The sequence below is a fragment of the Drosophila simulans genome, chromosome 3R (genome assembly GCF_016746395.2).
Source record: "Drosophila simulans strain w501 chromosome 3R, Prin_Dsim_3.1, whole genome shotgun sequence".
Taxonomy (NCBI): Eukaryota; Metazoa; Arthropoda; class Insecta; order Diptera; family Drosophilidae; genus Drosophila; species Drosophila simulans.
The window spans coordinates 10919368-10947349 of NC_052523.2; the positions used below are offsets into that span (position 1 = coordinate 10919368).

Sequence of the window (27982 nt, forward strand, 5' to 3'; positions counted from 1 at the left end):
TTAAGCTTCTTTAAAACATTTTTTATAAATGTAGCTCCTATGTGAGAAACATGGTTATTCCAATACAAATAAAAACATCCTATAAGGTTTTGGATAAAATCATGATTTGAGTTTAATTTCTGGCAGATTGATATCAACAGGACACTTTTATCCTTTACAGTCGATTCATGATATGTTCAGTGCATATTTTCATTATTTTCAAATGCAACTGCAACCCACCGTTTAAATAAAAAATCCATGAAATTTGTTATATGCAAAAGAATGATTTCAGTTTATTGATCGTAAAAATATTGAGTGGTAAATAAAAATACATACATTGTTATATTTGTTTTGCACGCTTCATAGAATTACAAAAGCTATGACAAATGTGTAAATTTAATTTATACGTCTTTGTTTATATATTCTATTAATATATCTCTTATTCTTCTTGTTTAATCATATACAAAGGCCATAGAAATTTTGTAGATACACTTCGCGAACTGCCATGAAACACAAGCAACAGAAAGTTGAGAAAAATTGACTCTGGCTTAAGCGATACTCAGTTTTTTTTTAAAGATGCTGATTAACGATATTGAGTGGTGGTGGTGGGCTTTCTGGGGTTTTCAAAATATTACACATACTTTTTTAAACTGGAATTGTGGTTTCAAGAAAAATGGCAGCTTTTTTTTTCGTTACACAACTCTTTTTTAACTTTAGGCTCCATATAAATTGCATTAGTAATTGCTAAAAATGTATTTTTCACTTTATTGTAAAACTCTCGCTCTTATGTAAGAATTTTGTCTTTTTTTTGGGAATGCTTAGGCGAAGAAGTGTTATGCTAAAAATAATTTGTAAATCGGACGTCGAATGCCTTCGGACTCCATTTGTCTTCAATGTGATTGCTGCTCATCTCCCCATGAAGTGGGCTTCATTCGCTTAGTAGTTGTTGAGATCGGCGTACTCCAGTTCCTGGGCGATGGTTTTGTACTTTTCCTTACCTTTGCTCACCTCGTCTGCAGCAGGTGGAATAAACAAAATAAATTTGGCAAGTTTTATAGATATTTATGTTTTCAAGTTGGTTGCTTTATTGCTTAGTTTGGATACAAATAATAAATAAAAACGTTTGAGTCAAACAAATACACAATTACATCGATGCTTCCTCTAATTGGTCCGCAGTCAAAATCAATCTACAAACTATCCATCTACGAACACACAAATCAAAAGTGCAGGCTACTCTAGATACAAGTACAGTGTGCCTACGATTATGCGACTACAGTAAAAACAATCGAAAGGTGTGCCGCCCAATTATATAGCTGTGCGGATCGACTTTGGTCTGGGTGCGAGGGTCCGTCAAGGTCGGGATGTCGCTTATTCCTTGAGGATGAGCTCGACGAAGGCGGTGTCGAGATCGTCTCCGATGTCCTTGTAGCGCTCCTTCTCCAGGACCAGGTCGTCTGTTCGAGTTGGTGTGTGGGAAATCATAAAAGAACGCAAGAGTAAGGAACGGAAATTAATAAAAAACGCATAGGAAATCATTAAAATTACACTTAAAACCTGACACAAACTGAGACCTTCACACAAAAACTTATAATCTGGACAATAACCAATGATAGTTACCTCGGTTTCGGATAAAATAAATAAATAATAGCCAGCGGTTGAGTTCGCAAAATCGGCAAAGTTGTGCTAGCTGCGTGGTTAAAGGAAATCAAAAAGTTTGCAAGAACAGAAAATAAAAGCAGCATTTCGTTTTTATAATGCTTTTGGCTAACTGAATGTTTAATTCAATTTCGTTTTGCGTTATTTCAAAAATAAAAAACGTGCTCTTAACTAGGTTTTTTAAAAGCAGGGCAGCATGTGGTAGCAGTGGTTTTCTCTTTCGGTGAAGTGCAGCAGCGAGTTCTGGCGCGGATGTGGCGAGCTGGTCCTAAGCTGGAGGTGCCTCGCCTTCGGCAGCAGCGGGAGCCGCTTCGGCGGCAGCGGCTTCAGCTGGAGGAGCTTCGGCGGCGGGGGCTTCGGCTGCAGGAGCTTCAGCTGGAGCAGTCTCGGCAGCTGGAGCCGCTGCTTCAGCTGGAGCTGCGGCAGCCTCGGCTGGAGGGGCGGCGCCATCAGCAGGAGGAGCAGCGCCTTCAGCAGGAGGAGCAGCACCCTCAGCTGGCGGAGCAGCACCCTCGGCTGGAGGAGCAGCGCCTTCAGCGGGTGGAGCAGCACCCTCAGCCGGAGGAGCAGCACCCTCCGCTGCCGGAGCAGCCTCCCCTTCAGCGGCTGGCACTGGCTCTGGCTCGGATCCGGGTGGTGGTGGCTCGTAGTTCTTGACATAGGGCACCTCGGCACCCTCTGGTGGCAGATCGATCGAGTACTCGAATGGCGGTGGTGGTGGTGGCGGAGGAGTGGGCTCCTTGGGCGGAGTGGGTTCCTTTTCAGGTGCCTTTTCCTCTCCGGGTGCAGCGGGTGCACCATCTGCTCCAGCTTCGCCAGCAGCGGCAGCTGCTTCTGCGGCTTCCGCTTCTGCAGCTGCGGCAGCTTCGGCCGCAGCTCGTGCCTCCTCCATGGCGGCCAGTTCTTCTGGCGTGGGCGTCGGGAGCTTGGGAGTCGGCGGCTTGGGGTTGCGCGGATTCCAGAACGGCTCCAGACCCTTAATGAGGTCCACGAAGGCCTCGTCCAGGCTGTCGCCAATCATGCAATAGCGCTCTTTTTCAACGATTAGGTCGTCTGGTTATGGCGATTCAGGATCGGTATGCGAAGATGTTTGTGAGAAAAGCAATACAAGCGATGGTGACGGGGGATAGAGTATAGAGAGAAATAAAATAAAACGTGAAACGGAATAGAAGCGTAAATTGAAAATTAAACTGAATCATCTTGGGTGGGAAACAGTAGGACTCGATGGCGGGCAGGAGGAGCAAGCGAAGGGGCTCACAAGGCGCGAAACACCAAAATGACATTCTCATGGGAAAAGAACACTTCAAATTATATACAGCGTAGCTTATTTACATTTTCGGATTATCAATTATTATTTCGGGAGTTTGGGGCTTGAATAGTTAGTGAGAAGGAAAACACTTTGGCCAGTTCTTGAACGCCGAGATCCTTCTAGAGATCCTTTCATCTATTTTCACTGATCGCAATAAAACATGTTCGGGGTTTCTAAGCAGGAGGTGCTTCAGCAGCAGGAGCCGCCTCGGCAGGTGGTGCTGGTGGGGCTTCGCCCTCGGCTGGTGCCGGAGCAGCTGCAGGAGCAGCCTCTCCCTCAGCCGGCGGTGGTGGTGGAGGTGCGGCGGCGGCATCCCCTTCGGCAGCCGGTGCTGGTGGAGCAGCTTCACCCTCAGCTGGGGCAGCTGCTGGTGCTCCTTCTGCCGGTGGAGCGCCCTCTGCAGCTGGTGCTCCCTCGGCTGGTGCGGCTCCTTCCGCTGGTGGTGCTCCTTCGGCTGGTGGCGCTCCTTCAGCTGGTGCTGCTTCGGCGGGCGGAGCAAAGTCGCCTGGCTCCGCGTTCCTGACGTACGGCACCTCAGCACCCTCTGGGGGCAAATCGATGGAGTACTCGAATGGTGGTGGTGGCGGCGGCGTGGGGATCCTCTCGGGTTCAGCCGGTGGTGCCTCGACGCCGGGCTCAGTTGCTGCACCAGGCTCGCCGGGAGCAGCGCCCTCCGCCGGTGCACCACCCTCCCCAGCCTCTGCGCCTGCCTCCTCGCCGAGGGCAGCCAGCTCCTCGGCCCTAGCCTTCGCCTCGGCCTCGGCAATGGCAGCGGCTTCCAGGGCGGCCTTCTCCTCCTCGGTGAGCTCCGGTGTCGGCGGCTTGGGGTAACGCTCGTTGTAGAATGGTGGCATGCCCATCATCTCCACGAAGGTCCAGTCCAGCTGGTCGCCGACGAGGGCATAGTGCTCGATCTCTTTGATCATCTCGTCTGGCGTGGCGGATGGGTGTGGTAGTTTCGAGATTTCGTGGTTTGGTGGTGGTTCAAGGGGTTAGAAAGTCGGATTAGAGCAGATTCGAGAGAGAGAGCAGGGCGATAGAACCTCCAGTGGTGGCCAAATGTGGGTGGGGCACACAGACAGAGTCGGGTCGGGGCGAACACTAAACGCTGGACGATCGATGGGCGGGGCATACGTTTTTCGAAAAATACTTTATTTGTGCAATTGCAGCAGCATGGTATGTATTGTATAGTATATGTATTGTATAGGTATATATTAAAGTATAAATAATTAATTTATGTAAATCGTAAATAGATCAAATTAGAATTTTTAATGCCATTTCTTGTTGCAGCATTCTTCTTATCTTCATTTGGATGTCACGGCATTCAGAATCAGAAGATTTTTTAGTTAGTGTGGAAATTGGATTTTGTTTTATTTTTCTTTTTTAAATAAAAGTTATCTGAACCGGTGGACGATTCGCAATTGGAATGATGTGCGCTAGCTAAAATTGTCTTTTTTGTTGTGGAATCGAAAACTATATCGAAAGAGTGGCTATAGTTTGTGTTGGTAGGCGTGGCGGCAACTTAAAAGTAGGCAAATATTACACAACGTTTTGCAAACACGACAATTTGTTTAAATATGTATAAACAAGGTAAACATTAGCATATTATTAATACAGTTAAGCTGGCGACAAAATACAAAGTTTTAGCATAGAATTTACTCTTTAAATATAAATAACAGCGATTGATTGTCTCTCTATTTAATACACGTAAACTAAAAAGAAGGCGGCAATGCGTGTGTTGTCCAAGTTGTCATCTCGTCAAATACAAAAGAACAAGGTCAAGTATAATTTAAGGTTTAAAATAAAACAAAACAAGGTAGTGGTAGCAAAAGCAGGAGTAAAATCAATTGAATAATTATTAAATTTAGATTCAACGAAATAGTATTGCAACAGTATAGTAAAATGGCGCTAGCTGCCAGTCAACCGTTCGAATTTTTGCGAAATGGTATCGAAAATATCGACGCAATCGAAAATATCGAAATGGAATCGAATCGTGAATTGGAATGCGCTTGTGCTACGAGAATGTTTTGCTTTAGTTTCTGCCCTTTCATCTGTTCTCCATTGAGTTTATGTTTATGTTTAGAGTGTGTTTAACGCTATTTTTGATTAACTCTCCCGTTGCTTGGCGTTCGAAGATGGCTTTCGCATCCGCATGGAAGACACTTCTGTCGGCGTCCTTGGATCTTGTCTCGTATGGGTGGTGGTGGGCGTGGCGTGTCTTGGGTGGTGTTGTGTGGAGTGGAGTCGAGATATGTTCGCTAGTATTTAGATATGGAAAGCGCCAGTTTTGCGTGTGCGTGGGTGTTTTTTGTTTGACGTCAAAGCAGGCAGTTTAGTTAATTTACATAAGCAAATTAGTTGTTTACATGTTCTGTATGTCATGTAAGGTGGCCTCCATTTCCTCCTGCAGCAGCTTGTTCTTGCCCCGCACGTTGAGCAGGTCATCTGGTTTCGATATTTGGTCAGTTTTTTGCGGTGGGGCAGGGCGGGTCAGGTCATGCAACAAGTGGTTTAGCAAGCAGCGCAAGTTGTATTTTGTTAAGCACAATAACAATAACAACGAAATTATATATGAAAAGTAAACAAATTAGAAAATCAAATTATAAAATATGTTGCATTAAATGATAATAAATACAAAATCGAGGTACATAAAAAGTTCACTAGATCACAATTGGTACTGGATTTGGAGTAAGGAATGCAATTTTGAACCTACTTAAAGTACTATAAATCATAATAAACAACAATAAAACTTCGGTCTTGTACTTTAATTTAAAATAGTTGAATATTTCTCAATTTCTGAGCTATTTATCCTACATTCTCAGTAAAATTTGTATAAAATCTTTGACGGACATACCTTCGAGCCTGTCGACTTCCTTCTGCAACTTCTGAACGGAGCGTTCAGCGAACTCAGCACGAGCCTCAGCCTTTTGATTGATTGAGGAAGGGAAAGAGGTAAAATAGTTAAGTTAGTTAAGTGCTTAATATTCAGTGGAGAGCAAGCTACAAAAAGTGGCTACAATAGCAGGCAAGAGTTGAAGCAGTCAAATGCACCGAACTTCAGCTCTTGCCCGACTGCAAAAACATAAATTCTGAATGGAAAAACTTTACTTTGCGAAACTCATTCAGAACTTAAGTTCAATCAAGCCAAGAAGCTTCCCAAATATGCTACCAAAACCAGCAGAAAAACGTAATAAATAAAATGAACGTGACAAATGTAGATTAGTCAATAAACAAATGACAAAATGAAACTAGTTAATACAAGTGTAACGAAACAATCAACTGAAAAACTTAGAAACTATATCGTTTTTTGTTTTATTAAACTAGAATGCTTACAAACTGCTGACGCTTGTGTATATTTAGGGCTTTTAGACAAATCCTAAATCAGACAAATTAAATGTCATTAGGGGAATGATAAGAGCAACGATTACTGGTGGAGGCTACGGCAGTCACTGCATATAAAACAGGAAATCAGAAAATGCTGTTAAGATCGCAATTCGACGGAATCTATAATCTCTACGCCAACGCAAATCTGCGGCGACTTACAGCTTCTACATTTAATTTGAACTGTATGAGCTCCTGTTCGTAATATTTCTGATTGACGCGTGCCTAGACGTCGAGGAAAATACAACAAATTATAGTTTATGACAATAGATCAAGATCAATATCACGTACATTGGGTGTCTGTGTGTGTGTGTGTGTGTTGTTGCAAGGATGTGAGTTTTTTAGGATCTTGGGTAAAATATCTACCGAAATAAATATGTATCTCAGTGAATTAATTTCGATCGTCTACATAGCGATAATTAAATCGATTGCCGCTAATCAGGCAGTAGCTTTTAGGAGTGATTTGTAAATTTTGTAAACTCATCGTTTTCTATGGATTTTGCAATCAATGCACAAAAAGTTGTTTTCAATTTTGAACAAATGTACACACACACGTCTTATGCGGGAGATTGATTCACAGATACTTGCCCCATGATGCACGCTCTATATCGAAATATCGATATATATCGATCTATTGATCTTAAACTCATAACTTGCGGAATTCTTCCGTTTCATTTGCTGTATTTTCACAAAGCATTTGTTGTATTTGTCACATAAAAGAAAATATTAAATGTCGAATTGACGAATATGTACAGTAAATTTAAAATTGAGAATAACGTTTTGTGCAATTCAATATTTTCTTTTCTGTTTAGTTTTTATTTTGAAGTGCTTAATCTAAGTTAGCTTAGTGGAATTAGCATATTAGCTTCGCATAATTATCGACCAACACCAGAGATTCACCGAGACCACAGCTTATACTTATCGATAAGTTTGACTCTTTCGTAATACCTCTTTCAGAGAATGATCCAATACTTTGATTTGCGTCTCAAAGGTCTCCTCTTTTTGTGTGGCCTATGGGTTTCAGTTTTTTTTTTTTTTGGTGTTCGGTTTTGGCAAGCGGTTGGGTTTTGTGTTATGGGCATTTCATAGAACATAGATTAAGATTTCATGCAAAAACAAATCAGTTTGCAGGTGGTAAACATCCAGCAGGTGCGCAAATTAGCATTGGATAATTGGCGTTTTTTAGCGGCAACATTTAAACAAATATATGAAAAAAAGAACAGAAAATATAAATTAGTAAAACAAAGGGCAAAGGGGCAAAGGAGTAGTTTCGCTTGAGCTGTAAACGAATTTCATGTCGGTAGACATTTTCAAGGAATTAGTACGAATACAATTGAAGTAAGCCCTTCTTTGGAAAGGGGGAATTGCATCGAATATCCCTTAATTCATCGGTATTAAGTTAAAAAAAAAACAACAAAATGAAGAACAACAACAAAAGATAATTATATATTCGCTGGTTTGGACACCCAATTCGCATGGATTTCGGGCTGGGAAGCTCCCGCTTTGCATTTGGGCCACTTTTTGGTGCGCAGATTGGCGTTTTTTGTATCGTATCTACCTCCTTTAGACGGGTGTTGAGGGTCTTGATCTGGTTCTTGTACTCCTCCTCACGTTGGTTGGCCTACATTTTTATCGTTGTTGTTTGTTCATTTCGCGGGCAATTTGTTTGGGGCGTGGATTGGATTGGAGGTTGGGTGGGGAGTTTGGGTATTCAATTGAAATATTTAAGAATGGTTTGTTTAAATCGTTTGGTTTAAATACAACTCCAATGGAGTTAATAGGTGGTTGCTTAGTCAACCCATGGATATACTGACCTTCTCCTCAGAGACTTCCAGGGACTTCAGGTTGTTGCCAACCACGCGCAGCTCCTCCTCAAGCTCCACAATTTTGCTGTTGGCACGCAGGAAAGATGACACAAAAACAAAAAAAGTTGATAATTTAATAGTTGCTCCATAGATCGTTTGGGAATAAAGAAGAAGAATAGCACAACTCATGCAATTGTCAAATATAAAGGTTTCTTTCAAGCGGAATTTATGCCCGAGCAATGCCAAAAAAAAACAGACGGTTGACCAACTCCAAGCTGACAGCACTTCACTTTCGAAAAAGATCTTGTGACTGCCTGCCGATGGAGGCGATGAGTTAAGTTGACTTGGCCAAGTCGCGTTGTCTTGGCCAAGAGACGAGAAACCGTCAAATCATGATGCGAAGGTCTGGCAAATATTTTTCTAATAATAATAACAATTGTCTTTGGACCGGCGCAACTCAAACGATTTCACTTTTTCAGTTCGCTGTCGCTTTGGCATTTATTCGGTTATTTATATCTATGGAAATTATAAATAAATATTTGTCCATCCCGGGCATAAATTGCGCGCAAAAACAGCAACAAACTTGGCTTATATATTCAACGAAATGCAGTTAGTAGACACTTGAAAGACAGCGAATAGAAGATGCTGAAGATGTGGGGGCTTGGCAGTGTGGACAAACCTTTCGCTGAGCTCGACCTTCTCCTCGGAACGCTCCAGATCCTGTTCCATGAGCACGAGTTTTCTGGCCACCTTTTCGGCGCAGGCGGGCAAGGCGGGGGGCGTGGCATAGCGGGGGCGTGGCAAGGTGTTAGCATTGTGTTAAGTACACACATTTTTGTATTGATTTGGCATGGGGTTACGGATGGCATAGAAAAAACGTTTTTCGAGATTAGTTTCGTGTCTGGCTTAAAGCAGCAGATTGGCAAAAAATGTGAATACTGTGCTGGATTCATTCATCATCCCATGGCCACAAAGCAGTTGGGCTAAGGAGCTGAAAATTCTCTGTTATTCCGTTGCTCCGATCTTGGGGAGCGGTTGATAAAGCGCATTGACCTGCAACTTCAGGTCATTGCAGCTTTTTTTCCACCTCAAGTGGAGTTCACTGCGCTTTACAGCCACAAGTAAAACTGAATGGAAATTTTCAGAGAACATTCAAACTACTCGCCTTGGCTGCTCCATGTTTGTGCTTCTGTTTGATCTAAACTAATTGAGATTTAGCATGCTTTCATCATACAAAACATTAGGTAGGATATATTCACATTTTTAACCAAACATTATAAACATATGGGCAAAAGCTAGCTAGCTAGAAAATAACAAGAACAAAATCAAATTTTAAACTCAACGGGGGGAAATGCAAAATTATATAAGATTCACTTTTTGGGTTTAATTAAATGAGGTTAGGTTGTTGCGGCAGTTTCAACATTGTTTTCGGTATTAGGCACATAAAGACGGGCTTCAAACAATTCGAACAATATGTATTTAGATCTGGACTTATAACGTACTTTTCACCCTGCTCGGCACGCTCTTCGGCACGTTCCAAATCGGCTTCAACCATGGCCAATTTACGGGCAACCTTTGCTCATACAATATTACATATGGATTCATTGGTTCATTGTCGATTGATTGGTATAATACAGGGAACGTCGGGTGTACAGGAGAACATATAGAAAATGTATTTAATTTCATGGTTTTTTACAACAATTTCGTTTAGTAAATGAAACATAGAAGCTTTCAATGAAGTATTTATTAGTTTTTAATGGTATTATTATAAATGTTTTGGTATGGTCTTTTGTGTGGTGCCTTTGCATATTTTAGTATTAAACAAAACAATTTGTGTAGCCTATTGTTATTGTGTTGTTTTCATTTGTTTATCCCATAAAACTTGTGCTTGTCGTGTGGCTCTTTAATATCCATATCCATACTATTATTTATTGTACTCAATCTGTTTACATAGCATAACATATTCTTTCGGAGTGTTTATAATATTTGCAACTTTCACATTTGTTGTACATTTCCTGGAAACCAAATACCCTATTTCGAAGAATATTCCCATAAAATCTCTAAATAATTATATATAAAACCATCTCAGCTAAAGGAAGTTACTATCGCTAGCTTTAAAAGTTAAACAATGCCATATAGATTTCTTTCAATGAACTACTCCACTGATTGCCAGTTTCCTATTCCTATAATCTGACCAAAAAATGTGGAAATATCTTGACCCATTTAAGGGCAAAGCCAATAAACTTTAATAGCCTTGTTAGCCAAAACTGATTTCAATTTCCTCCTCACGCTAACATGTTCCGGTATGTTTAGGAGCTCCCAATGAATCACGAAGCCAATGCAACAGGCATGGCACCACTGCGACTAAAGTGGCGTCAGATCTTTTAGCTGGAACAAACTTGCTCCACGCACATTCCTGGCCACTGACTCACGGCACTTTCCATTGGCCTACGTCTGAGGGTCAAAAGTGATCACCTCCCTCTCGCACAATGCATCATCGATTGTTTTGGCCAGAGTTTTTAGGCGCTTATGTCATGGCCCAACATTGGAGCTGCCTGGGCGTGCGAAATCTACTCGAATCCAATCTGCCCCGTTTGGGGAGGGGCCTCCTCCACTTATCGCCGCCAGTTAAACAAACCCTTCTCCCCTTTCGGTGCCAGTTATGGATTCCATTTTGTACTTTCACGCTTTCGTACTTCTCATACAATCGTTGCCTTTGCCTTAGTTTCTGCGAAAAAGATAAGGTAGCAAAAGCGAAGAACAACACTGCAGAAATGGGGCTTATCTGTGCATGTGGCTTATCAGTTGGTATATTTTTTCGATCCAATTGACGTGCTGAAAACGTAGGCATTTAGGCCACCCCTTGGATTGGGAATGGCAAGAGTTATATAGTACAGAAAAAGACTAAGATCTTTACACACAGATATGTGCTGGCAATCCATCAAAGCAGTAAGCCCTAGTCCCAATCTTTGGTAGATACGTCAAGTTTCTAGCTTTACACATCTGAATTCAACTATTTCCTAATAGTAATTTCTCCAATATTCACCTAACAATTAAGAACCCTACATCATAGCTACACTTTTGGAACCCATATCTCATATCTCCACCTAGAAATGTACAACATCATGAAGTAACCAAATATTATCTGCGCCAACTCATTGGTCAATAATATCAAATTAGTTTTATGCTGCAATTATATATTTGTATTTATATATTTTTGTAGTATATAATATGTTATGTATATAAACATTAATTTGCAAAAATATTATTCCAAAATTAGATATTTCCTTGGGTTAATTTTAAGCTTAAAGGGTGTTTCTCTATGCATATAACGTGAGTATGAATTACATTTTCTTTACAATTACGTAAATCGAATGGAAATAAAAAGAACAAGTAAAGAAACTAACCCAATTACAATTTAGTTTTAACAATCAATTTTCAGTGGCGATATGCTTCTCAAGCTGTTTGACGTGGAAGAGCATTGAGTACAATTAATAGAGTACTTGTGGACATTGTATGGACCGCTTAACAATTACTTTACATATTGCCATTGGTATTTTACACATTAAAATACACACGAAACTCCATTACAATCGAAAGTTCATTGGATTGGATTTACATTGTACATATGTACATCGACTAATACATCATCGTCATCATTATCGTCGTCATAATCTATACACGTATATATATTGCATGTGGTCAGGCGGGCGGGCGGACGGTGCATGATCTAGGTCTAGATCTAAGCTCTAACTGCCCTCAAGCATCATTCGTAATCATCGTGGTAAGCACAAGTTTTGCATCAACACGCTGGCTGATTCCTGTGCCAAGATTCGGGTTTCGGTTCGGTTAACCCATTATCAATCAATTCAATTCAATTAGATTCTATTCAGTTTGATATCCGCTTGACAAAGGAACCAGATCAGGTGTCGTTGTTGGGATTGTTGTTGTGTTCGTGGCTTGTGGAGGACAAGGTGGAAGTCTCTTCACCAACAGCAGCAGATGCAATAGTTCTGGATGCGTTATTGTTGTTGGTGCCACCAATATCGCTGGCATTACATGATTCTGATTTACTGATTTCAATATTGTTACTGTTACTGTTGTTGTTATTGTTGCTTAGCTTAATAGAAGACAAATTGGTTTTTAGCTGCACCTCATCGTATTTCTTGTCAGCCTCCTCAGCAAGGAAACGCGCTTCCTTCAGCTGATTCTCGAGAGCGTCCATGCGTTCTTCATCGGCAAGGGCGCGGTTCTCAAGAATTTTGCGAGCACTATTGATATAGTGTGGATTCAATATATAGACCCCATCGGTTGCGACGACCATGCCCATAGAAGACAGTGACCAAGTGGTTAGCGATGATTTGCCGTTCCCCAGTGGAATTGCAGTTGGTACAGCCGAAAAGTTTTCACGAGATTCATTCGACGTCATCGTCCACATCGTTGAGTGTTCAGTGTGGTTGTTGTTGTAGTTGTTGCAATTGTTACGACAAACAGATGTTTTACACAAACATTCACATAGAGAGATACATTTTTGGTTTGTGAATATTGAAGTTTGATTGTAGTTGGTCGTGGTTGTTGTTGCAAAAGAGACAGAAATTTGTTGTTGCCAGTTGAGTTAACAATTCGGAACTTCTACTTAATTAACAAGTATTTTACAGGGGGCAGGGGACACTAGGGGAGACGGAAAGGGTTAAGCATGAGGCTTAAACTGTGTTTGGCTTCTTCGAAGCGAAATGGAGGTGCAACCAATTTGGTAGCTGATATTTTAGGAGGTATTTAAGCCAACGGACTAGTCTAGGCTGGATTTAGACCAAGAACCAAACACACTTTAGGCTTCGTCTCATTACAATCACTGGGGGATTTTTCATATTTTTTGTAGACATAATTGTTTAACAGCCATTTGACTAATAGACTACCATAAGCTTAAGTAGGACATGCTGTCTTATACATCATTTTACAAAGTTTTTACAAGAATTCAGAGCAGTTCCATGGTGTTCCAGTTCCAGCGGCGGGTCGACATCTTTGAACTGGGCTAACTAAATGCTGTTTACAGAAAGTCGTCTTACACGCTAACTTAGATACATCATCATTATTGTTATCATTATAAAAGTGACCATTATTATAACGACAGTTATCGTCGTTGTTGCAGAGTCGGTTAGGTAGAAATTAGAAAATAGAGAGCGCAGATAGATAAATAGATAGACCCAAAACCTAATTAGTAACGCAAATGTTGACCAAGTGAACCTAACCTCAAGGAGCAGAACCTAATAACCCTAATGCCCTAAAACGGAGACCAAATTCCGTAGACTATATGAATTCGTACACTATACCTCTTCGTATTTCTTATCAGCTTCTTCTGCAATTAATTTTGCTTGCGCTAACTGGTTCTCCAAGAGAGCTACTTTGTCATCTTCCATATTTGTGCGATTCTCAAGCGCTTTTCGTATCCTGAATTTGTCGCAGCATTGCGAAACGATATACAGATACGGTTAAAATATATATGTTGTAACTCGATCTTAATAATTCTCTGTGAACTTAAGAAGTATTTTACATATTCGGGTACAGTGGGGGAGATCATAGATGGGGTAGTGGGGGACAGGGGTTTTAGGTGGTAACGTGGTACTAACCGTTCGCTCTCATCGGCGGCCTGAGAGGCTTCCGACAGCTTGGCTGTGGCGGAGCCCAGACGCTCCTCAGAGCGCTCCAAGTCTTCTTCGAGCAACTGGATGCGACGGTTCAGAGCGGCAACCTCGGATTCGGCCTATAAGACAAACGTTCGATGGTCGAAAGAACCAGATATAGCATATCCATTCGCTGAACACTTATTGCTAAAATCTTAATGTTTACTTTATGTCTTACGGTGCTAAGCCTTAAATAATTTGGGGCAAGAAATACACATAAATAAATATTTGCTACGCTTGGTTTGGGAAAACATACTATCCTCATTTCGGTTTGTTAAAACAAGACTTCTTGATGAAATACTCCTGCATTTGCGCTCTCTTTAACCCCCCTTTTTTAGAGTACTTAAAGTGGTAAACCTAATTTCTTCCCTACAATGTCGACCGTTGATCCCATTTTCCTTTTGCGGCTTCCACCTGTAAAGAAAACTTCCTTTTTCCACCTCGTTGTTGTTGTTGTTTCTGTTGCTGTTGTCGTCGAAGCAAGGTCAAAACAAACCCCCCCTAAACGCCCTAAAGCACAGGAATGAAATGATTGCGTGTTGCTTTGCTGGCCAAGTGTAATCGATACTCGCCATCAAAGTTAAACAAAAGTTCAACAACACCACTACCTGATATGGCTACTAAGTCCAAAAATGAAGCCAATACAAGGTTCACGGCCCATGACGTCATCGATTGAGCTTGATCGAGAGTTTTCCCACCGTCTAAAATACTATACCCATTAAAGAACGGAAAATATTCGCTGCTTTATGGCCTTATAGAGGCCACAGCACGTCGAAACGATGAAAAGCGAAAACAGCGCGCTAAGCAACCGCCCAAAAATGGTGAAAAAAGTATATAAAATTAGAGGCGAATCAAACTTTGAATCGAAAACGGCTCAAAGGCAATTGGACAAGGCAGTCCGGTGCCAGTTCTAAGTTCCATGCCGTGTCCATGTCCAAATCCATGTCCAATGACTGATATGGTGCCGGGCATGGAGATAGAGATGGATATAGAGCTACTGATATGTACATGGAATGACTAAGTGAGCGAATGAACAACTGAACAACTGAACCACTGACCATCTGACGACGCCTAGAACCAAATGAACGATGTGAGTGCGGGTCGTAAAAGTATCGTGTGATTATGAATTGGAACCAACCGTGTTGGGTTACGTCATCGTACAAAATACACACACATGAGCGATAAAAAGCATTTCGAATTGGGGGAGCAGGCAACGCAGCTTTCCAAACACGAAACTCGCACAACAAAACCGCCGATGAAGCCCAAGAGCCAGCACAAGAAAAAATGCCGAAAAATCGAGTGAAAAATGAAGGCAGATCGCAGTTTATATACCCTTGCCAAATCAAATAATCATTCAAACAACATTTCTTTATAAAAGCCCAATAAAGAACTAATTCTGAAGTCACCGGAATTTATGTTTAAAAAGAACGAAGTTATAATGGAGTGTGCCTGGTGTTCGTATGGTAACTATAGAAAAGATAATCAATCGGTTTTCATCGTTTTTATGTTAGAACTTGATCTGTTATTAGTTCTGAAGAAGAGTCAAATTACGCTTAGGTTTTATTTGTGCGTAACCAACATCTGATCAAACTGGTTATACCCCTTCATCAAGGGTATTCCCAAATCGAAAAAAAGAAGAGCAAAGCAAAGAAGTTGAAGAGTGGATTCCAGTTGGGTTTCGTTTTGTAGCGGGAGTTCTAGTCACCTCTCCTCTTCTCACCCTCTCCCTGTCTCTTTTTCGAGCTCATTAACAAAACGTATTGAAGATTAAACGCTTTATTAACGGGCGAAAATCGGGCGAGGGGAGGGCGGAAAATCAGTGGGCAAAGAAAAGCGGTGACAGAACACGTTTCCAAGAGAGACAGAGCGAGACAGAGATGTCCGAGAGCGCGGCCTCCAATTGTTGTGGAATTTATGAAAAATGACCGGCAAAGTGCAAAAAAAATAAGTAAAAAATATAGTTGAAATGCCGAAAGAAACTCTCCATAAAATCCAATGCAAAACTGTGGCCGAGAAATGGTACCAGAAATTGTTGACGGCTTAGTCACACACACCTTGAAATTTACGTGTTTTGCGTTTTTCGTTTTTGTTTTATTGCCCTGGCAACCGAAAAATAAAACACCAGAAACAAAAAATAAGACTTATTGGAGCGGTACACGTAGGGCGTGTTTTCATTGTGATGATGCATTTTTAATTATGAGCCGAAAAATAAGCCATGAAAATGTAAAACACTGTGTTAAAGACGATGCTCTCAAGCATAAAATATTTCTTTCTCAAAAATTCCGTTTGTCTATGGGGCTGTTGAGTGGAGAGACAGGGAGAGAGAGAGGGGAGGGAAAGGGCGGAGCGATGGCGTCATATGCTGTAATCTCCGAATTACGAAACTGGCAAGAGGCAAAGCACACAAATCAAAACCAATTTGTCACAATGCGCGCATTGAAATTATCAACGTTCAATTGCAGGAGGGGAAAGTGAGGGGAGGTGAATGATGGAAATAGGGGGGCCACTGAGCGGCAGAGTGACATTGAAAGCATTGTATAGAAATCCGGAATGAAGCAAATTATGTTTTGTTTTAGTTTTCATTTTCCTCGTTTTTTTAAAGGGGGAAGCGAAACGTCAATCACTTGCTGGCAGCGTGGAAAAAACTCAACGAGGGAGTGAAATCACGCTTTAGAATCTTTTCAAATTCAAAATCAATTCGAATTCGGAACGGAAAAATACAGTGAAGCTTGCTCAGGGCGAACAGAGCAGAATAAAGAAGTTTTATTTAAAAGAAAAGAGAATAAAAGGAAGTTCGTGCTATGGAGTTTGAACTCTTTTCAAAGTTATGCTCCCTCAGCAATGACGTCATATGCGCACATGCATGCACACACACACACTCGCTCAAAGGAGCCCGCGCACTCAATTGTCTAATTAGAATTGAATTAGGAACATGGCAGAGCCATCGGGCAAAAAAAGCTGGAAAGGCATTAGGAGAATTAAACCACTTATTGATGGCCGTGGCGTAAAAATCATAATTAATCGAATTTAGAACACCGCTAGCTAAACGATGTGGCTTCTTTGCCGGACTTAAAGCCGGTTTTTGTTTTTCTGTTCTTTTTTTTTTTGTCGCTGAGAAAGCAGAAAGCTAGAAGGCCAACCGAATCGCTCAATTTACAAAAGATTTCTTTCCTCCTTTTTGGCCTTATGTAAATGGGAGAGTGACTGTTGATCGTGTGAGCGTTTTATGCTAATGCTCGAGTGTGTATGTGTGTGTGCTGTCAAGCGGGAGATAACACACAATTCGAAAGGTGAATGAATTCGGTCAGCGATAAGAACAGTTAGCCCAAAAATAGAGTTAAGAGGGACGGAGCCGAAAGCACCCTGTATCTGAGCCCGAAAATTCGTTCACCATGAAAAGAACAACAGCCAGACTGGAAAAATTCACAAAGAGTAAAAACAACAGCTAAAAGAGAGAGAGCCGTTGGGAGAGCTCAAAAAACAAGAGAGCGCCACCTTTTCAAACACTTGCGTTGTCCCGCTCCTACACACACGCAGATGGCGGACGAAGAAAAGAGAGAGCGAGAGAGAGGGGGCGAAAGAAATGCGCTGAACTATCTAGTCTTTTTTTCCCGTCATTTAGGTAGGATTTATGCAAAATTCGGAAGACAGGTCACGCAGTCGTTTGTTTGCCCAAACCAAGGGGTAGCAAATTAAGTAAGTGGCTGGTGCTGAGCTTACTTCTTCGCGGCGCACCACTTCCAACTGCAGCCGCTTGTGGAACTCCTCGCACTCGTCTTTGTACTTCTCCATCTCCTCTTTGGTCTGGCGCATCTTCTTCTTCAGCACGTCCAAGAGAGTGCCTTGTGGAATGCTGGTCGTCATTTTTGTGGTTTTTTCTTCTACTTGGCTTTAGCACAGAGGTTGTGGGTGTTTCTTTCTTTTTAACTTGTGTTGACTGGGCACTTGAGCTCGATTTTTTCTTGACTGAAGAAGCACTCTGCCTTTTCGGACAGCACACCAAATTTAATTTTCAATTTGGAATGGAACACACGCACACACAGACCGAAAGGAAAGAGCTCGGTACACACACACACTCGCACGCAGAGTGAACGAACCACCGGTTTTTTTTCTTCGATAGCTTTAACTTCAACTGCTTTTACCCTGGCTTGGGATTGAACTTAAAGGGCAGTGTTTTGTGGCAAAACTGGCAGGCGAATAGGCTGCGTTTAAATATTGAATATTGCTATTTGGTGGCAAAAACACGCAGAGAGAGACAACGACGACGCGACTGCGACGAGTACGTAACTGGAAATGAATCCATCGAATCGCCCGTCGAAGCGGCGGTGGTGGTTTGTGCGAGCGGGACAACTGCTGCCGCTGCAGTTACTGCCTTCCAGTCTGTCTGCCTCGCCTAAAACGGTGCGCCAGTGTGCGTGTGTGTGTGCATGGTGGCGTGTGTGTGTGCGACTGGAAAACCTGTTAAAAGCCGCTAAAATTCTGTCCATGTCGACATTGTTGTTGTTTTGGCATTAATTAGTGAAGAAATATTTTGGATTTTTGTCATTTCCAGGCAAGTAATATTATGCAAAAATCGGGCATGTAAAATGGTCAGCGAGGAAGATGAGTAAGGCGGTTGGGCAGGTGTGTGCGTGCGTGTGTGCCAACGCAACCTCTCCCCCTCCCACTCGTTCCACTAATTGCTTCCACTACGGCAAACGGAAAACACAGAGCCGGCGCTTTATCACGCTTATCAGCAAACAACGTAAGCGCAACGTAATGAGTAATCGCGTTATGCTAACCGCTTTTCTTCGAACTGTTCAACCACCTGTAGCTATAGCCACACATTATTCCCAACTTCCCGGCGATGGCGTAATTGTTTTGATAATGCAAACAATGAGCGCTCGTCCATTTTTAGCCGGGCGACATTGAAGAGAAATTAAAAGTAAATAATAGTGGAAGGTCGCGCCGAGTATCGGCGTTTAATAATTAATTTGTTGGCCAATTTTGGCAAATCGAGCTTGGCCGCGGCACTGCATGTTTTATGCTTTGGCCATAAATGGCCGGGTTTTCCTTTTGGCTTTTCAAACTGTGTTGCCTTTTTCAGCGCACTGAGCAAAATTAAAAAAAAAAAACTGAAAAAGCACTTATACCATTTAGCGGTCTTATCGGATGCTCTCTTTCTCCCACCCGCACAGCAGTAGGCGATATAGAAAGAGATAGAGGGGGAGGGCAACAGGTGGCCGGCGAGTACCGTTAGATATTCCAGCAATTGCGTAACTAATTAAACAATTGCCTGCAATTAAACATATTTGCTCAAATTAATGGAATACTTTTAAAACCACAATGGGAAAATCAAAGATTGAATGATCCGCTAAAATTTGACTTGGTAAACTCGTAGTTAAAGTTTTTCTATTTCAAGAAACTCACGCACTATTAAAAACGTTCAAACAACATTAATAACCAAATCGATTCTGCCTAGTGAAAGGTGAGAGAAATAAGTGGTATGAACGAAGTGGGTCAAGAAATACCGCAGCTTAATCTTTACCTAGGGCGAAAAGAATACACGAGGGCCGAATAAAGACCCTGGGGCCAGCCAAGGGTTAAGGCACAACAAGAAAATCGCGAAAAGACGAAGACGACGACGTAATCGCTTTGCAATGCGAAAAACGACAGCAACAAATTGGAGCAATTGCTAAAAACCTAACCAAACTTTGGAGTCCCCTTTTCGCAGAACAACAGCAACAACAAGAAGGTGGCTTCTTCGCTTAATTTGGAGAATATATAGATTAGTAAGGAATGTGCAACCAACTCCAAGTCTATCGACCATTAATTACCCGTTTGAGTTGTGTGTTCATTATGTTGTGCAGCTCGTTGCGGATGATGTTGAACTTCATCATGGTGTCCGAACTGAAGATGGATCTGCCAAAGGCGAGTCCCGGATAATCCGCACACCGTCCCTTGTTCCGGCGAGCCTCCCGCTCCGCCACAATCTCGGCCGCCTCGCTGGTGCATCGCAACTTGGACCACTCCGCCGCTTGGTTGTCATCGTCGTCGGCCAGCGCGATGCCCTCATCGATGGTCCCGGCACTGAGATCGGTGGCCAGGCTGTCGCTGCTTAGCTCCATGGGATTGGAGCGTTTGCTGCGTTCCTTCTTGCTCGAGGATTTCTTCTTCCGGTCGGATTTCTCAGATTTTTCCGACTTCTCCGACCTTTCACCCTTCTCCCGCTTCTTTTTCTTGCTCTTGGAGGTGGTTGTGGCTGCTGGTGGGGCTGCATCCTCAGCTATTGAAGCTGCTGCCGGATTACTGGCCCCCTCATCCTGCACGCTGCTTTCGTCTGTGGGCGTGGGACTGTTGCTGCCCAGGGAATTGGTCACCGATTCACTGAGGGGCAGGCTTAAAGTGCTTCTGCTGGGTGGCAGCATCTCCTCCGGCTGCTGCTGTGGTTGCTCCTCCTCCGGCTGCGTCTCGCCCCTGAGATTGGAGAGCGCGCTCTTGGAGTCGCCGCGATAAAGTGCGGCCAGAATCTCCTGGACATTGGGCACATTGGGACGGCGAGTGCCCGAGAATCGCGGATGATGCTGGTGGCCACGACGCTTCAGCGAGGCGGGAACTAGACTGGTATTGCTGGCTGTATGGCGGCCAGTGCCACTGGTGCTGGAGTCATCGTGCTCCATGTCGGAATCGCTCCAGAAATCGCTCACTGGCGAGGAACTCCTGCTACGCCGGAGTGTCTCGAACCTTTCGTACAGCTGGGCTAGATACAGTTCGGCCTCCTCATCGCAGTAGTAGAGCAGGTCGTCCAGCAGGTTCAACTGCTCTTCGATGGAAATCCAGCGGGATGACAGGCCCGAAGATTCCGATTGCGTCCTCGGATTGCGAGTGCTCCTGGTGCCGCCTCGCTTTCTCTGCTGCCTGCTGAACTTCTCCTTCGCCTTATCACTTTTGAACAATTGTTTCTGCTGCCTCTGTTTCGGTTTGGCAACTGTTTTGCCCGACTGCGGCTGCACTTGTGTTTTTTCTGAAAAGTTAAAATGGGTTTTCGTTCGATTGACTATGTTTAGGGTCGTTCGACCGCGTTGACCACTGCTACCAATTGGTATTTTGTGTATATTTACAAACTGCTATGTTGTGTTACTTCGTTAATATTTACAAAATGCAATAATTTACTTTAATTTCGTGGTAATTTGTGGCCAAAATTGCTACGTGAATTTTTTTTACTGGAACCAGCTGTTGCTGGATGGGGCAGTGTGACCAGTCTGGAATATGCCGAAAATACCAATTGGCTTGGAAGTGCTGGCAACGGTGCATTTCTTGCTGATCATGTGGAATTTGCATTGCCAACTACATGCGCACTGTCCAAGGCTGACTGCTAGCGCACTTGCAGCTGGTGTGCGCTTGTAGATTTGGCAATTTGAATTTCGCATTAAAGAATAGATAAACTGTTTACGCTTTTGCTGCGGCTGCTTATCCTGACCGCCGCTGGTCAGTAAATGCCGATGTGCTCGCTTGATTTGATGAGCCAACGATTGGCGGCGCGCCGCGTTGCCAACGAATTTGATTTTGGGGCCTTGCTTAACGGTAACGCTGTTGCCGGCTAACGGTGGCACTGTTGCTGTTGTTGTTGCAGCTGTAGTTGTTGCTGGCGCGGCTTTTGTTGCATTTTTCTGCTTTTGAGCTTGTTGTTGTTGTGGTTTAGGTTTAACTGCAGCTGCTGTTGTTGTTGTCGGTTGGGGTTTGTTGTTGTATCTCACTTTTTGCCATTCATATGCATTATTAACTTTCGCAGTTCCTATGTTTAATGTTTTCTCGTACATATTAATTATGAGCAATGCCTATTGTTGTTGTTGTTTCCGTGTGATTTGGTGCGTGTTGTTTTATAGTTTTGAGTTTTTTGCTTTTATGTTGCGGATTTCAAACAGCTGGACTCATTGCACCGTTAGTTTCGCTATTTTTATTGATGATTTAATACAGATCTTTTGCGAATTTTCATCGGCGCGTGAAAATTTTCAGAGAGAGATAGAGACAGTCAATTTCCGCAACACTTTTTATGTAATTATACAAATCACTAGAATTTCACTTAAAATCGCTTTAAATGAAAGTAGTGAATTTTTATTAGACCGAACGGGTTTTTATTTAACGTATGCCGGTATGATTTTGGTTGTAATTAATTGAATTAATTAGGGTTTTCTTGCTAGATTTATGAGCGGGCGGCTGCTGCTGGCTTTTCTGCTGCTTTTTCCTCGGCCCCTCGTTGTGTTGTGTTTGTGTTGTACTTGAATTTTGGGGCCATGCGCTCACCGTTAGATGAGCATGGGGAAACTCACTATTTCGCTCCCCATTAGACGCTCTCGCACTCTCGCTCGCTCTCTTTCTCTGCGTGTGGCACGTGTGCGAGTGAGTCAGCAATATGGATCCGCATAGGTTCCAATATGGATCCCCACCCACCCAATGAGCGAGATAGAGAGAGAGAAAGAGAGAGGGGGTGGTAGAAATATCTTTTTTTTTGTACCAAACTTATTCATTTTGTGACTCTCTTCCGCAGATTTCCTTCTCCCAGAAGGAGAGCATTTTCAGCATTTGATTCATTTAATTGCTTATCTCTGTTTTTTCTTTATTTTTTTATATTAGTCAGAGGCATCCGTTCGCTTTGTCATATTTATTTAGGGCTTTGGGCTTGGCCATGTGAATATGGTTGTCTGATAAGTAGTTACCTTGTGGATCCACTCCCAGCGATAAGTTTTCCAAGCGCTTTACCTGCTGTGATCTTTTTGAAACGATGCCAAATGTCCTTGAAATACTTTCCTAAAATCAAAAGACGAATCGCAATTCGAATTCTTTTTGGAAACACTGTGGCCCAACTACGAAAAGTGTTCTAGATACAAAGCTAATTCAGAGAAATAGAGAGTACGCGTATTTTTTTGCGAGAACCATTTTTTTTGGCAAGCCAAACGAAAATTTCAGTGCGTTATTTGATATCTTGCGCTGGCTATTTTCAACGAATTTAAAAATAGCGCCTCTCTGCACAGGCGTTGCCAACCCAGAGAAAAGAGAGCATTAGAGAGCGTGCTACGTGTCAATTGCTGACTGCTTTGTTTGAAATTCAAAAAAAGAAATTTATGATGTTTTTTGGAATGCCGGAGAACACACAAAATAAATGTTTCCCCCAAACAAATTCTCCGATTTCAAGCTGCCATGAAATTGGCGTTAAATTGCCGCTGCCCCATTTTTCCCAGCAATCCCAACCCAAAAGAAACCGTCTGCTGTCACCAAGTCACTCCAAAAACGCCTCTTATAAATTTATGTGTATTTCTTGCCTTGAATGCATTTCAAAATATTGAGAAGCATTCAAAATATACGTATTTTTCTTAGGAACTAAAATGGCTTATGGTAAGTTTCAGGGGAAATGGTTTAAAATTCTGGACATTTGAAATCTGACAAATGTCGGACTAGATTTTCAAATGATTAATGGAATGTTTTCCTTGTGTTTCAAACATTTTCGTAAGTGACTTAACTAATTAGTAGTTTTGGGGGCGCTCAGTGGCATTTTCTATATCCATTTCAATATTTGTCAAACTTAAATTTGAGCTGTCAGATTAAAATAACATGAAAGTGAAGTGATTTTCATATATTCACATATAATGTATAGGTAATAATTTTGATTGAGAGACAAAAGAAATGGAAAAACATACTTAAAACTCAAATGTAAAATGCCAAAGTAATGCTTGGCAAATATAATAATACAAAATTGAATAAGAAACTAAAAAATAGGAAATTACTTAATTAAGTTTGTAAAAGGCCTGCTTTTATTTGATTACTGCAAATGTTTTGAAACCAAGGAAATTTTTGGGAGCTAGACTTAAACATAGCTTAGGACATACTTTAAAATATTAAATATTTTTGGAAGATAAACTCACGTTCTGCAGAGCCTTGTTCTTCTCCTCCAGCTTGCCGGTGACCAGGGTCAGGGCTTCCTGGGTCTGATCCAGCTCGTTCTCAACGGTCTGGATCTTCTTCTGCAGCTGGCGAGCCTCCTCCTCGGCCTACGGATTTAAGCGAATGAAATCCCATGTTATTTAAAAACCAAATCAAAACAATACACAAAAATCGCATGTGCTAACAAGATTTATGGTGTTTGTGTGAAAGCCGGCAATTATGCTCTTTGTTAGATTAAATGCTTTTCAATTCGTAGTGCATGATAGCCATCCATTGTATCATTGCATGCTTGCACTGAAAACAAATTCTTTTCTATTGAAAGCTACTATTTCGTGGTTAAATAATGTAATATTTATACATGAATAGATGACAATGTTTACACAAAAACTATAAAAAGATTCTTTTATTTTTCATTAGAGAATTTGGAGCTCTAGATTCATTTGTTTTTGAGCAGGGTGTTGGTACTTTTGAGCAGTGAATTATTTTTTGAAGTAAACGTTTTTTTGTTCAGTGCACCGGGTGGTTAGGGAAGTGGGTGGTTGACTCACCTTCTCGGCGCGGGTGTTGGCATCGCGTGCCTCCTGCTCGCAGACGAGAGCGCGCTCCAGAGCTCCGTCCTTGTCGACTTTCATCGCTTGCATCTTCTTCTTGATGGCATCCATGTCTGTTTTGTTTTGCTACTCTGCACTCGAAAGAAACTGCAATTGGAAACGGAGGTGGAGATGGAGATGAGATTGCGGCCCAAACCATGGTTAAGTGCAGCCAATAAAGCAATTAGCAGATTTATGCGATAATCAGCAAGTGCAAAACACGGCTTGTGCGAAAGTGAAACTATCTGAAAGATGCATTTGCATTTTATGATTAATTTTGCAATTTATTGAGTTTTGTCTTTACATGAGGATCCTGCAATCTGATTTGGGTTCATAACTTTAAAGCTTCCATCTTATCTGCATGTTATCAATAAAAGTGGCAGATCTTTCTTCCATTTCAAGCTACTCAGCGAGTATTTTGCAATAATGGATAGCCATTTTTGGACAAAAGGTGGCAGAGCCAATAAATTATTCGGCCTGGCCAAAATCGAATCACCCAAGGCCCCCTTTTTCGAAGTCAGTCGCATTGTTCGAGCTTAGCCAACTGATAAATTGAGAATTTAATATTTCGACGGCGTCTCTTCGCGACTTTTATTGCCCGATTCTTTCGCTGATGTTCTGAACTTTGAGAGTGTTTTCTCATCTCGTGACAGTAAATCATTTAAACGAGAATACCTGAAACTGAACCCAATTTTCTGGGGTATATACTTCGTACCGAAAGAAGGCTGTTTAGTTATGCAGATCACATCGGATCGTTTGGTGTGGAGCCAAACGAAGCTGGGCGTACTGGGCACATTCTCGAATAGAGAGTTTTGTCACCAGCCAAAATTGTGTCAGTAGATTTTGGTAATTCGAATCTGGGCCAAGAAATCGTTGCGTAGATAAAGTCTTCTTCAAGCAGAAGAAGTATTTGAAGTATTTGAAATGATAGTAAGCACATTTAATACATTCTTTAACTAAAATATATCATTGCATACTCTTAGGAACCATATATGCTTACTCAAATCAAATTATATTTAAATATATGTGCGCTTTATCTTTGAATTACTTTCTTATCAGCAAAGTGCAGATGCTGAAGCTACCATCCTCGAATTAAAAACCCAAGATGAATCACTCGGCTGCACTGGGCTATTGCCCCTTTTCTCGAGCCGCTCCAGACTTCTGACTCAATGTGAACGCAGCTGGTGGGTTTTTGGCCCCTCCTTTGCCTTTCCTGGCCAACACGAAACCCACTTGACCAACATTTGTCATGGCTCGCACCGAGTGCAGCCGGCGGCTAATTGACTCGAGTTTCGCCCCGTGAAATTTTAATTCTTTATTACGGCTCATCGCTGTCATTTGTTGTGCGGCTCTGCCTTAAACATGCATTTATTTTTAAAAACTCTGTTTACATTCCTGCGCCTGATCCGCCGAAGCGAAGTGGCAATGCGAAAAAAGCGCCAATCGAATAAGCCAAAGCAGAAAAAAAACGTTGAATTTTAATGAAATCGCAATCGAGGCAAATTTTTTGTTCGCTTAAAAAACACACAGATATATATATATATATTTATAAATCTGCATGTGTATGGGCCATAAGTCGATTAAGGTGACACATTGAGTTATGTTTGCGTTGATTCAGCACAAAATTCGCATGACATCTTATAACTTTCGGCAATGACATATATATAATCGAAAAATGGGCCTACACCAAAGAGGTTTATATGTATTAGGATCATCCTTATCAAGAAATGACGTTATCATTAGGAACAAAGTAGGTATTTTCATCGACATATCATTTTTCAATAAGATAGTTTATACAATCAGAAGCCATTATTTGTATTCAACTAACTATGGCTAACTAATAACCCATCTTAAGAACTAGCACCTCGTAATTCCTATTTTTCTGCCTAGTTTATAGCTTCCAGATATTTTCCTTATAACATCTACCTTTCCACACAATATTTCCAAATGATCGCATGGAAAATTCGGAATTTCATCATACAGAATACAGAATTTTCTATTCTTAGAGTTCGATATATACACACGTTGGTTTAAATGGGTCTAATGCATATAGATTCTTTAGCCAAATGCCTTGGGCGATACTCTAGCAGCTTTCCTGCTCTCTATCTCACTGTTTTGTATCTCTAGCACACACGGATTGTATCTAAAAATAGGCCAGCCGAGGCATCTGTTGAATATCTTGCCTCTCCACGGATATTACTTAATACTAAGCTGAGAGGAAGGGAGCTTTCTGGGAAATTCTTGGCGCATTTCGCCTACGTTCGCTTCAGATTCATTTGGCAGCGAGGGCCAGCGGTCGTGGATCAGATTTCAAAGATACAAAACTGCAAAGTAAATGCGCGTGTTGCCCAGATACTTGGAAAATAGGCTCTATGGATTCTTAAAAGCAAATCATAATTCGGGAAATCATAAGTTCAATAGCAAGATAGCTATCTTTAAGTCTATCTCATCGATCTTATCTTTATCTTAAGAATGCCTCCCTTACTTTCTCACATACAATATGATAATTTTAGTTTCTGAAAGGAAGAGCGAACTCTATAATCCTTTCTGCCAAAATTCTTTACTTCTGCCGCTAAAATCTAAGATCGTTCGAAGTTCCCACTGACCATGTTTATATATCTCATGAAATACGTTTAGCTGAAACCCTATATAGCAACTTGCGGTTAGCAGACAAACTTGACAAGGTCCCCAGAATCATTATTCTTAGTTTTTTTCGCGAGCTGCAAAGGTGCTTAACCTCCATTTGGGTTTATTTCGATTCTAACTGGGAAAATCTTCAATTTTATTCAATACTTGCGGATTATTAGGGTTGAAAATTGCACAGCACTTTGGTGGATTTTAAGTTAGATTGCAGCAACGTTGTGGTTATGTAATTATATTTTTTGGTTGAGTTCGATCCTCTTTTTAAATAAGAATCGAATTCCAGCACAGTTAAAATTATTTTTGAAGCACTCGACAAGTTTTTTTGTTGAAATATTCAGCGATAACTTTGCATTTTTTGTATAATTTTTTACTGATCAACGATAACGTATTCCTTTTTACTTACAAAACTTTTATTCGGAGTTATCCGCGACTTGAACGGATTGTGATGTTCAACTGAAAATATTTATTCAATATGTTGACGTTCGATGCTCGCCGCTTGGTCGATTTCGAGCGGTTTGCGCTGGTGTGTGTGCGTGTGAGCCGCCGCGCGGTGCGCCTGTGTGCGTGAGTATCTGTGTGCGAGAGTGCGCACTTTTCGGCCAAAAGCGAGCATAAGTTGTTGCTGTTTGCGCCCACTTTGGAACTGCACTTGGCTCTCGATTTACCCCAAGAGCATCGGCGAATTGCTCAGCCGGGGTAAAATAGCTTATACACTGCGCGAAACCAGCAAAGGGGTGCATTTGTTCTTATTTATATACATATGTATATTTTATGTAATTATGCATGCTTTCCTAAATCAGGCCATATATTTTGCACTTGGAATTTAATTTATTTCTAAAGCTATGTCCCATTTAAAAAGTAATAATAAATTCAAATATGATAGAAAATTGGAGTTAGATTACCTAATTTACCTATACTACTTTTGTTATTAAATGATGAATAATTTTTTTTCTTTATGAAAATACTCCAGCATTTCTTTCACTACATCTTGTAATATATTTCATTTGTGTTCCTATCCGA

The 27982-nt window shown here is 41.6% G+C and overlaps 2 protein-coding genes across 27 annotated transcripts; one reads left to right on the forward strand and one right to left on the reverse strand.

Annotated features, from left to right (window-relative positions):
• Positions 1-243: 243 nt before the first annotated feature.
• On the reverse strand, positions 244-27516 carry LOC6727992 (tropomyosin-1, isoforms 33/34). Of its 26 annotated transcripts, XM_016175361.3 has the most exons (12): positions 27366-27516; positions 24278-24427; positions 23711-23836; positions 22508-22598; positions 19628-20814; positions 13758-13891; positions 12284-12401; positions 9633-9703; positions 8140-8215; positions 7884-7946; positions 5799-5868; positions 1041-1433 (listed from the first exon to the last, which is right to left on the reverse strand). In XM_016175361.3, the coding sequence occupies exons 2-12, from the start codon at positions 24389-24391 to the stop codon at positions 1348-1350; spliced, it is 2136 nt and encodes a 711-aa protein (XP_016034588.1). In that variant the 5' UTR covers positions 24392-24427; positions 27366-27516; the 3' UTR covers positions 1041-1347. The 26 variants fall into 26 exon arrangements, with proteins under 26 accessions (XP_039151001.1, XP_039150995.1, XP_016034580.1 ...); XM_039295067.2 differs by lacking the exons at positions 1041-1433; positions 7884-7946; positions 9633-9703; ... (1 more) ...; positions 19628-20814; positions 22508-22598 and adding exons at positions 244-992; positions 7274-7336; positions 8810-8880; positions 13461-13578 and having other exon boundaries at positions 27366-27515; XM_016175366.3 differs by lacking the exons at positions 19628-20814; positions 22508-22598 and having other exon boundaries at positions 27366-27514.
• On the forward strand, positions 18315-19130 carry LOC27209020. The gene has a single exon (XM_016184545.3). The coding sequence runs from the start codon at positions 18414-18416 to the stop codon at positions 18720-18722; it is 309 nt and encodes a 102-aa protein (XP_016034595.1). The 5' UTR covers positions 18315-18413; the 3' UTR covers positions 18723-19130.
• Positions 27517-27982: the final 466 nt, after the last annotated feature.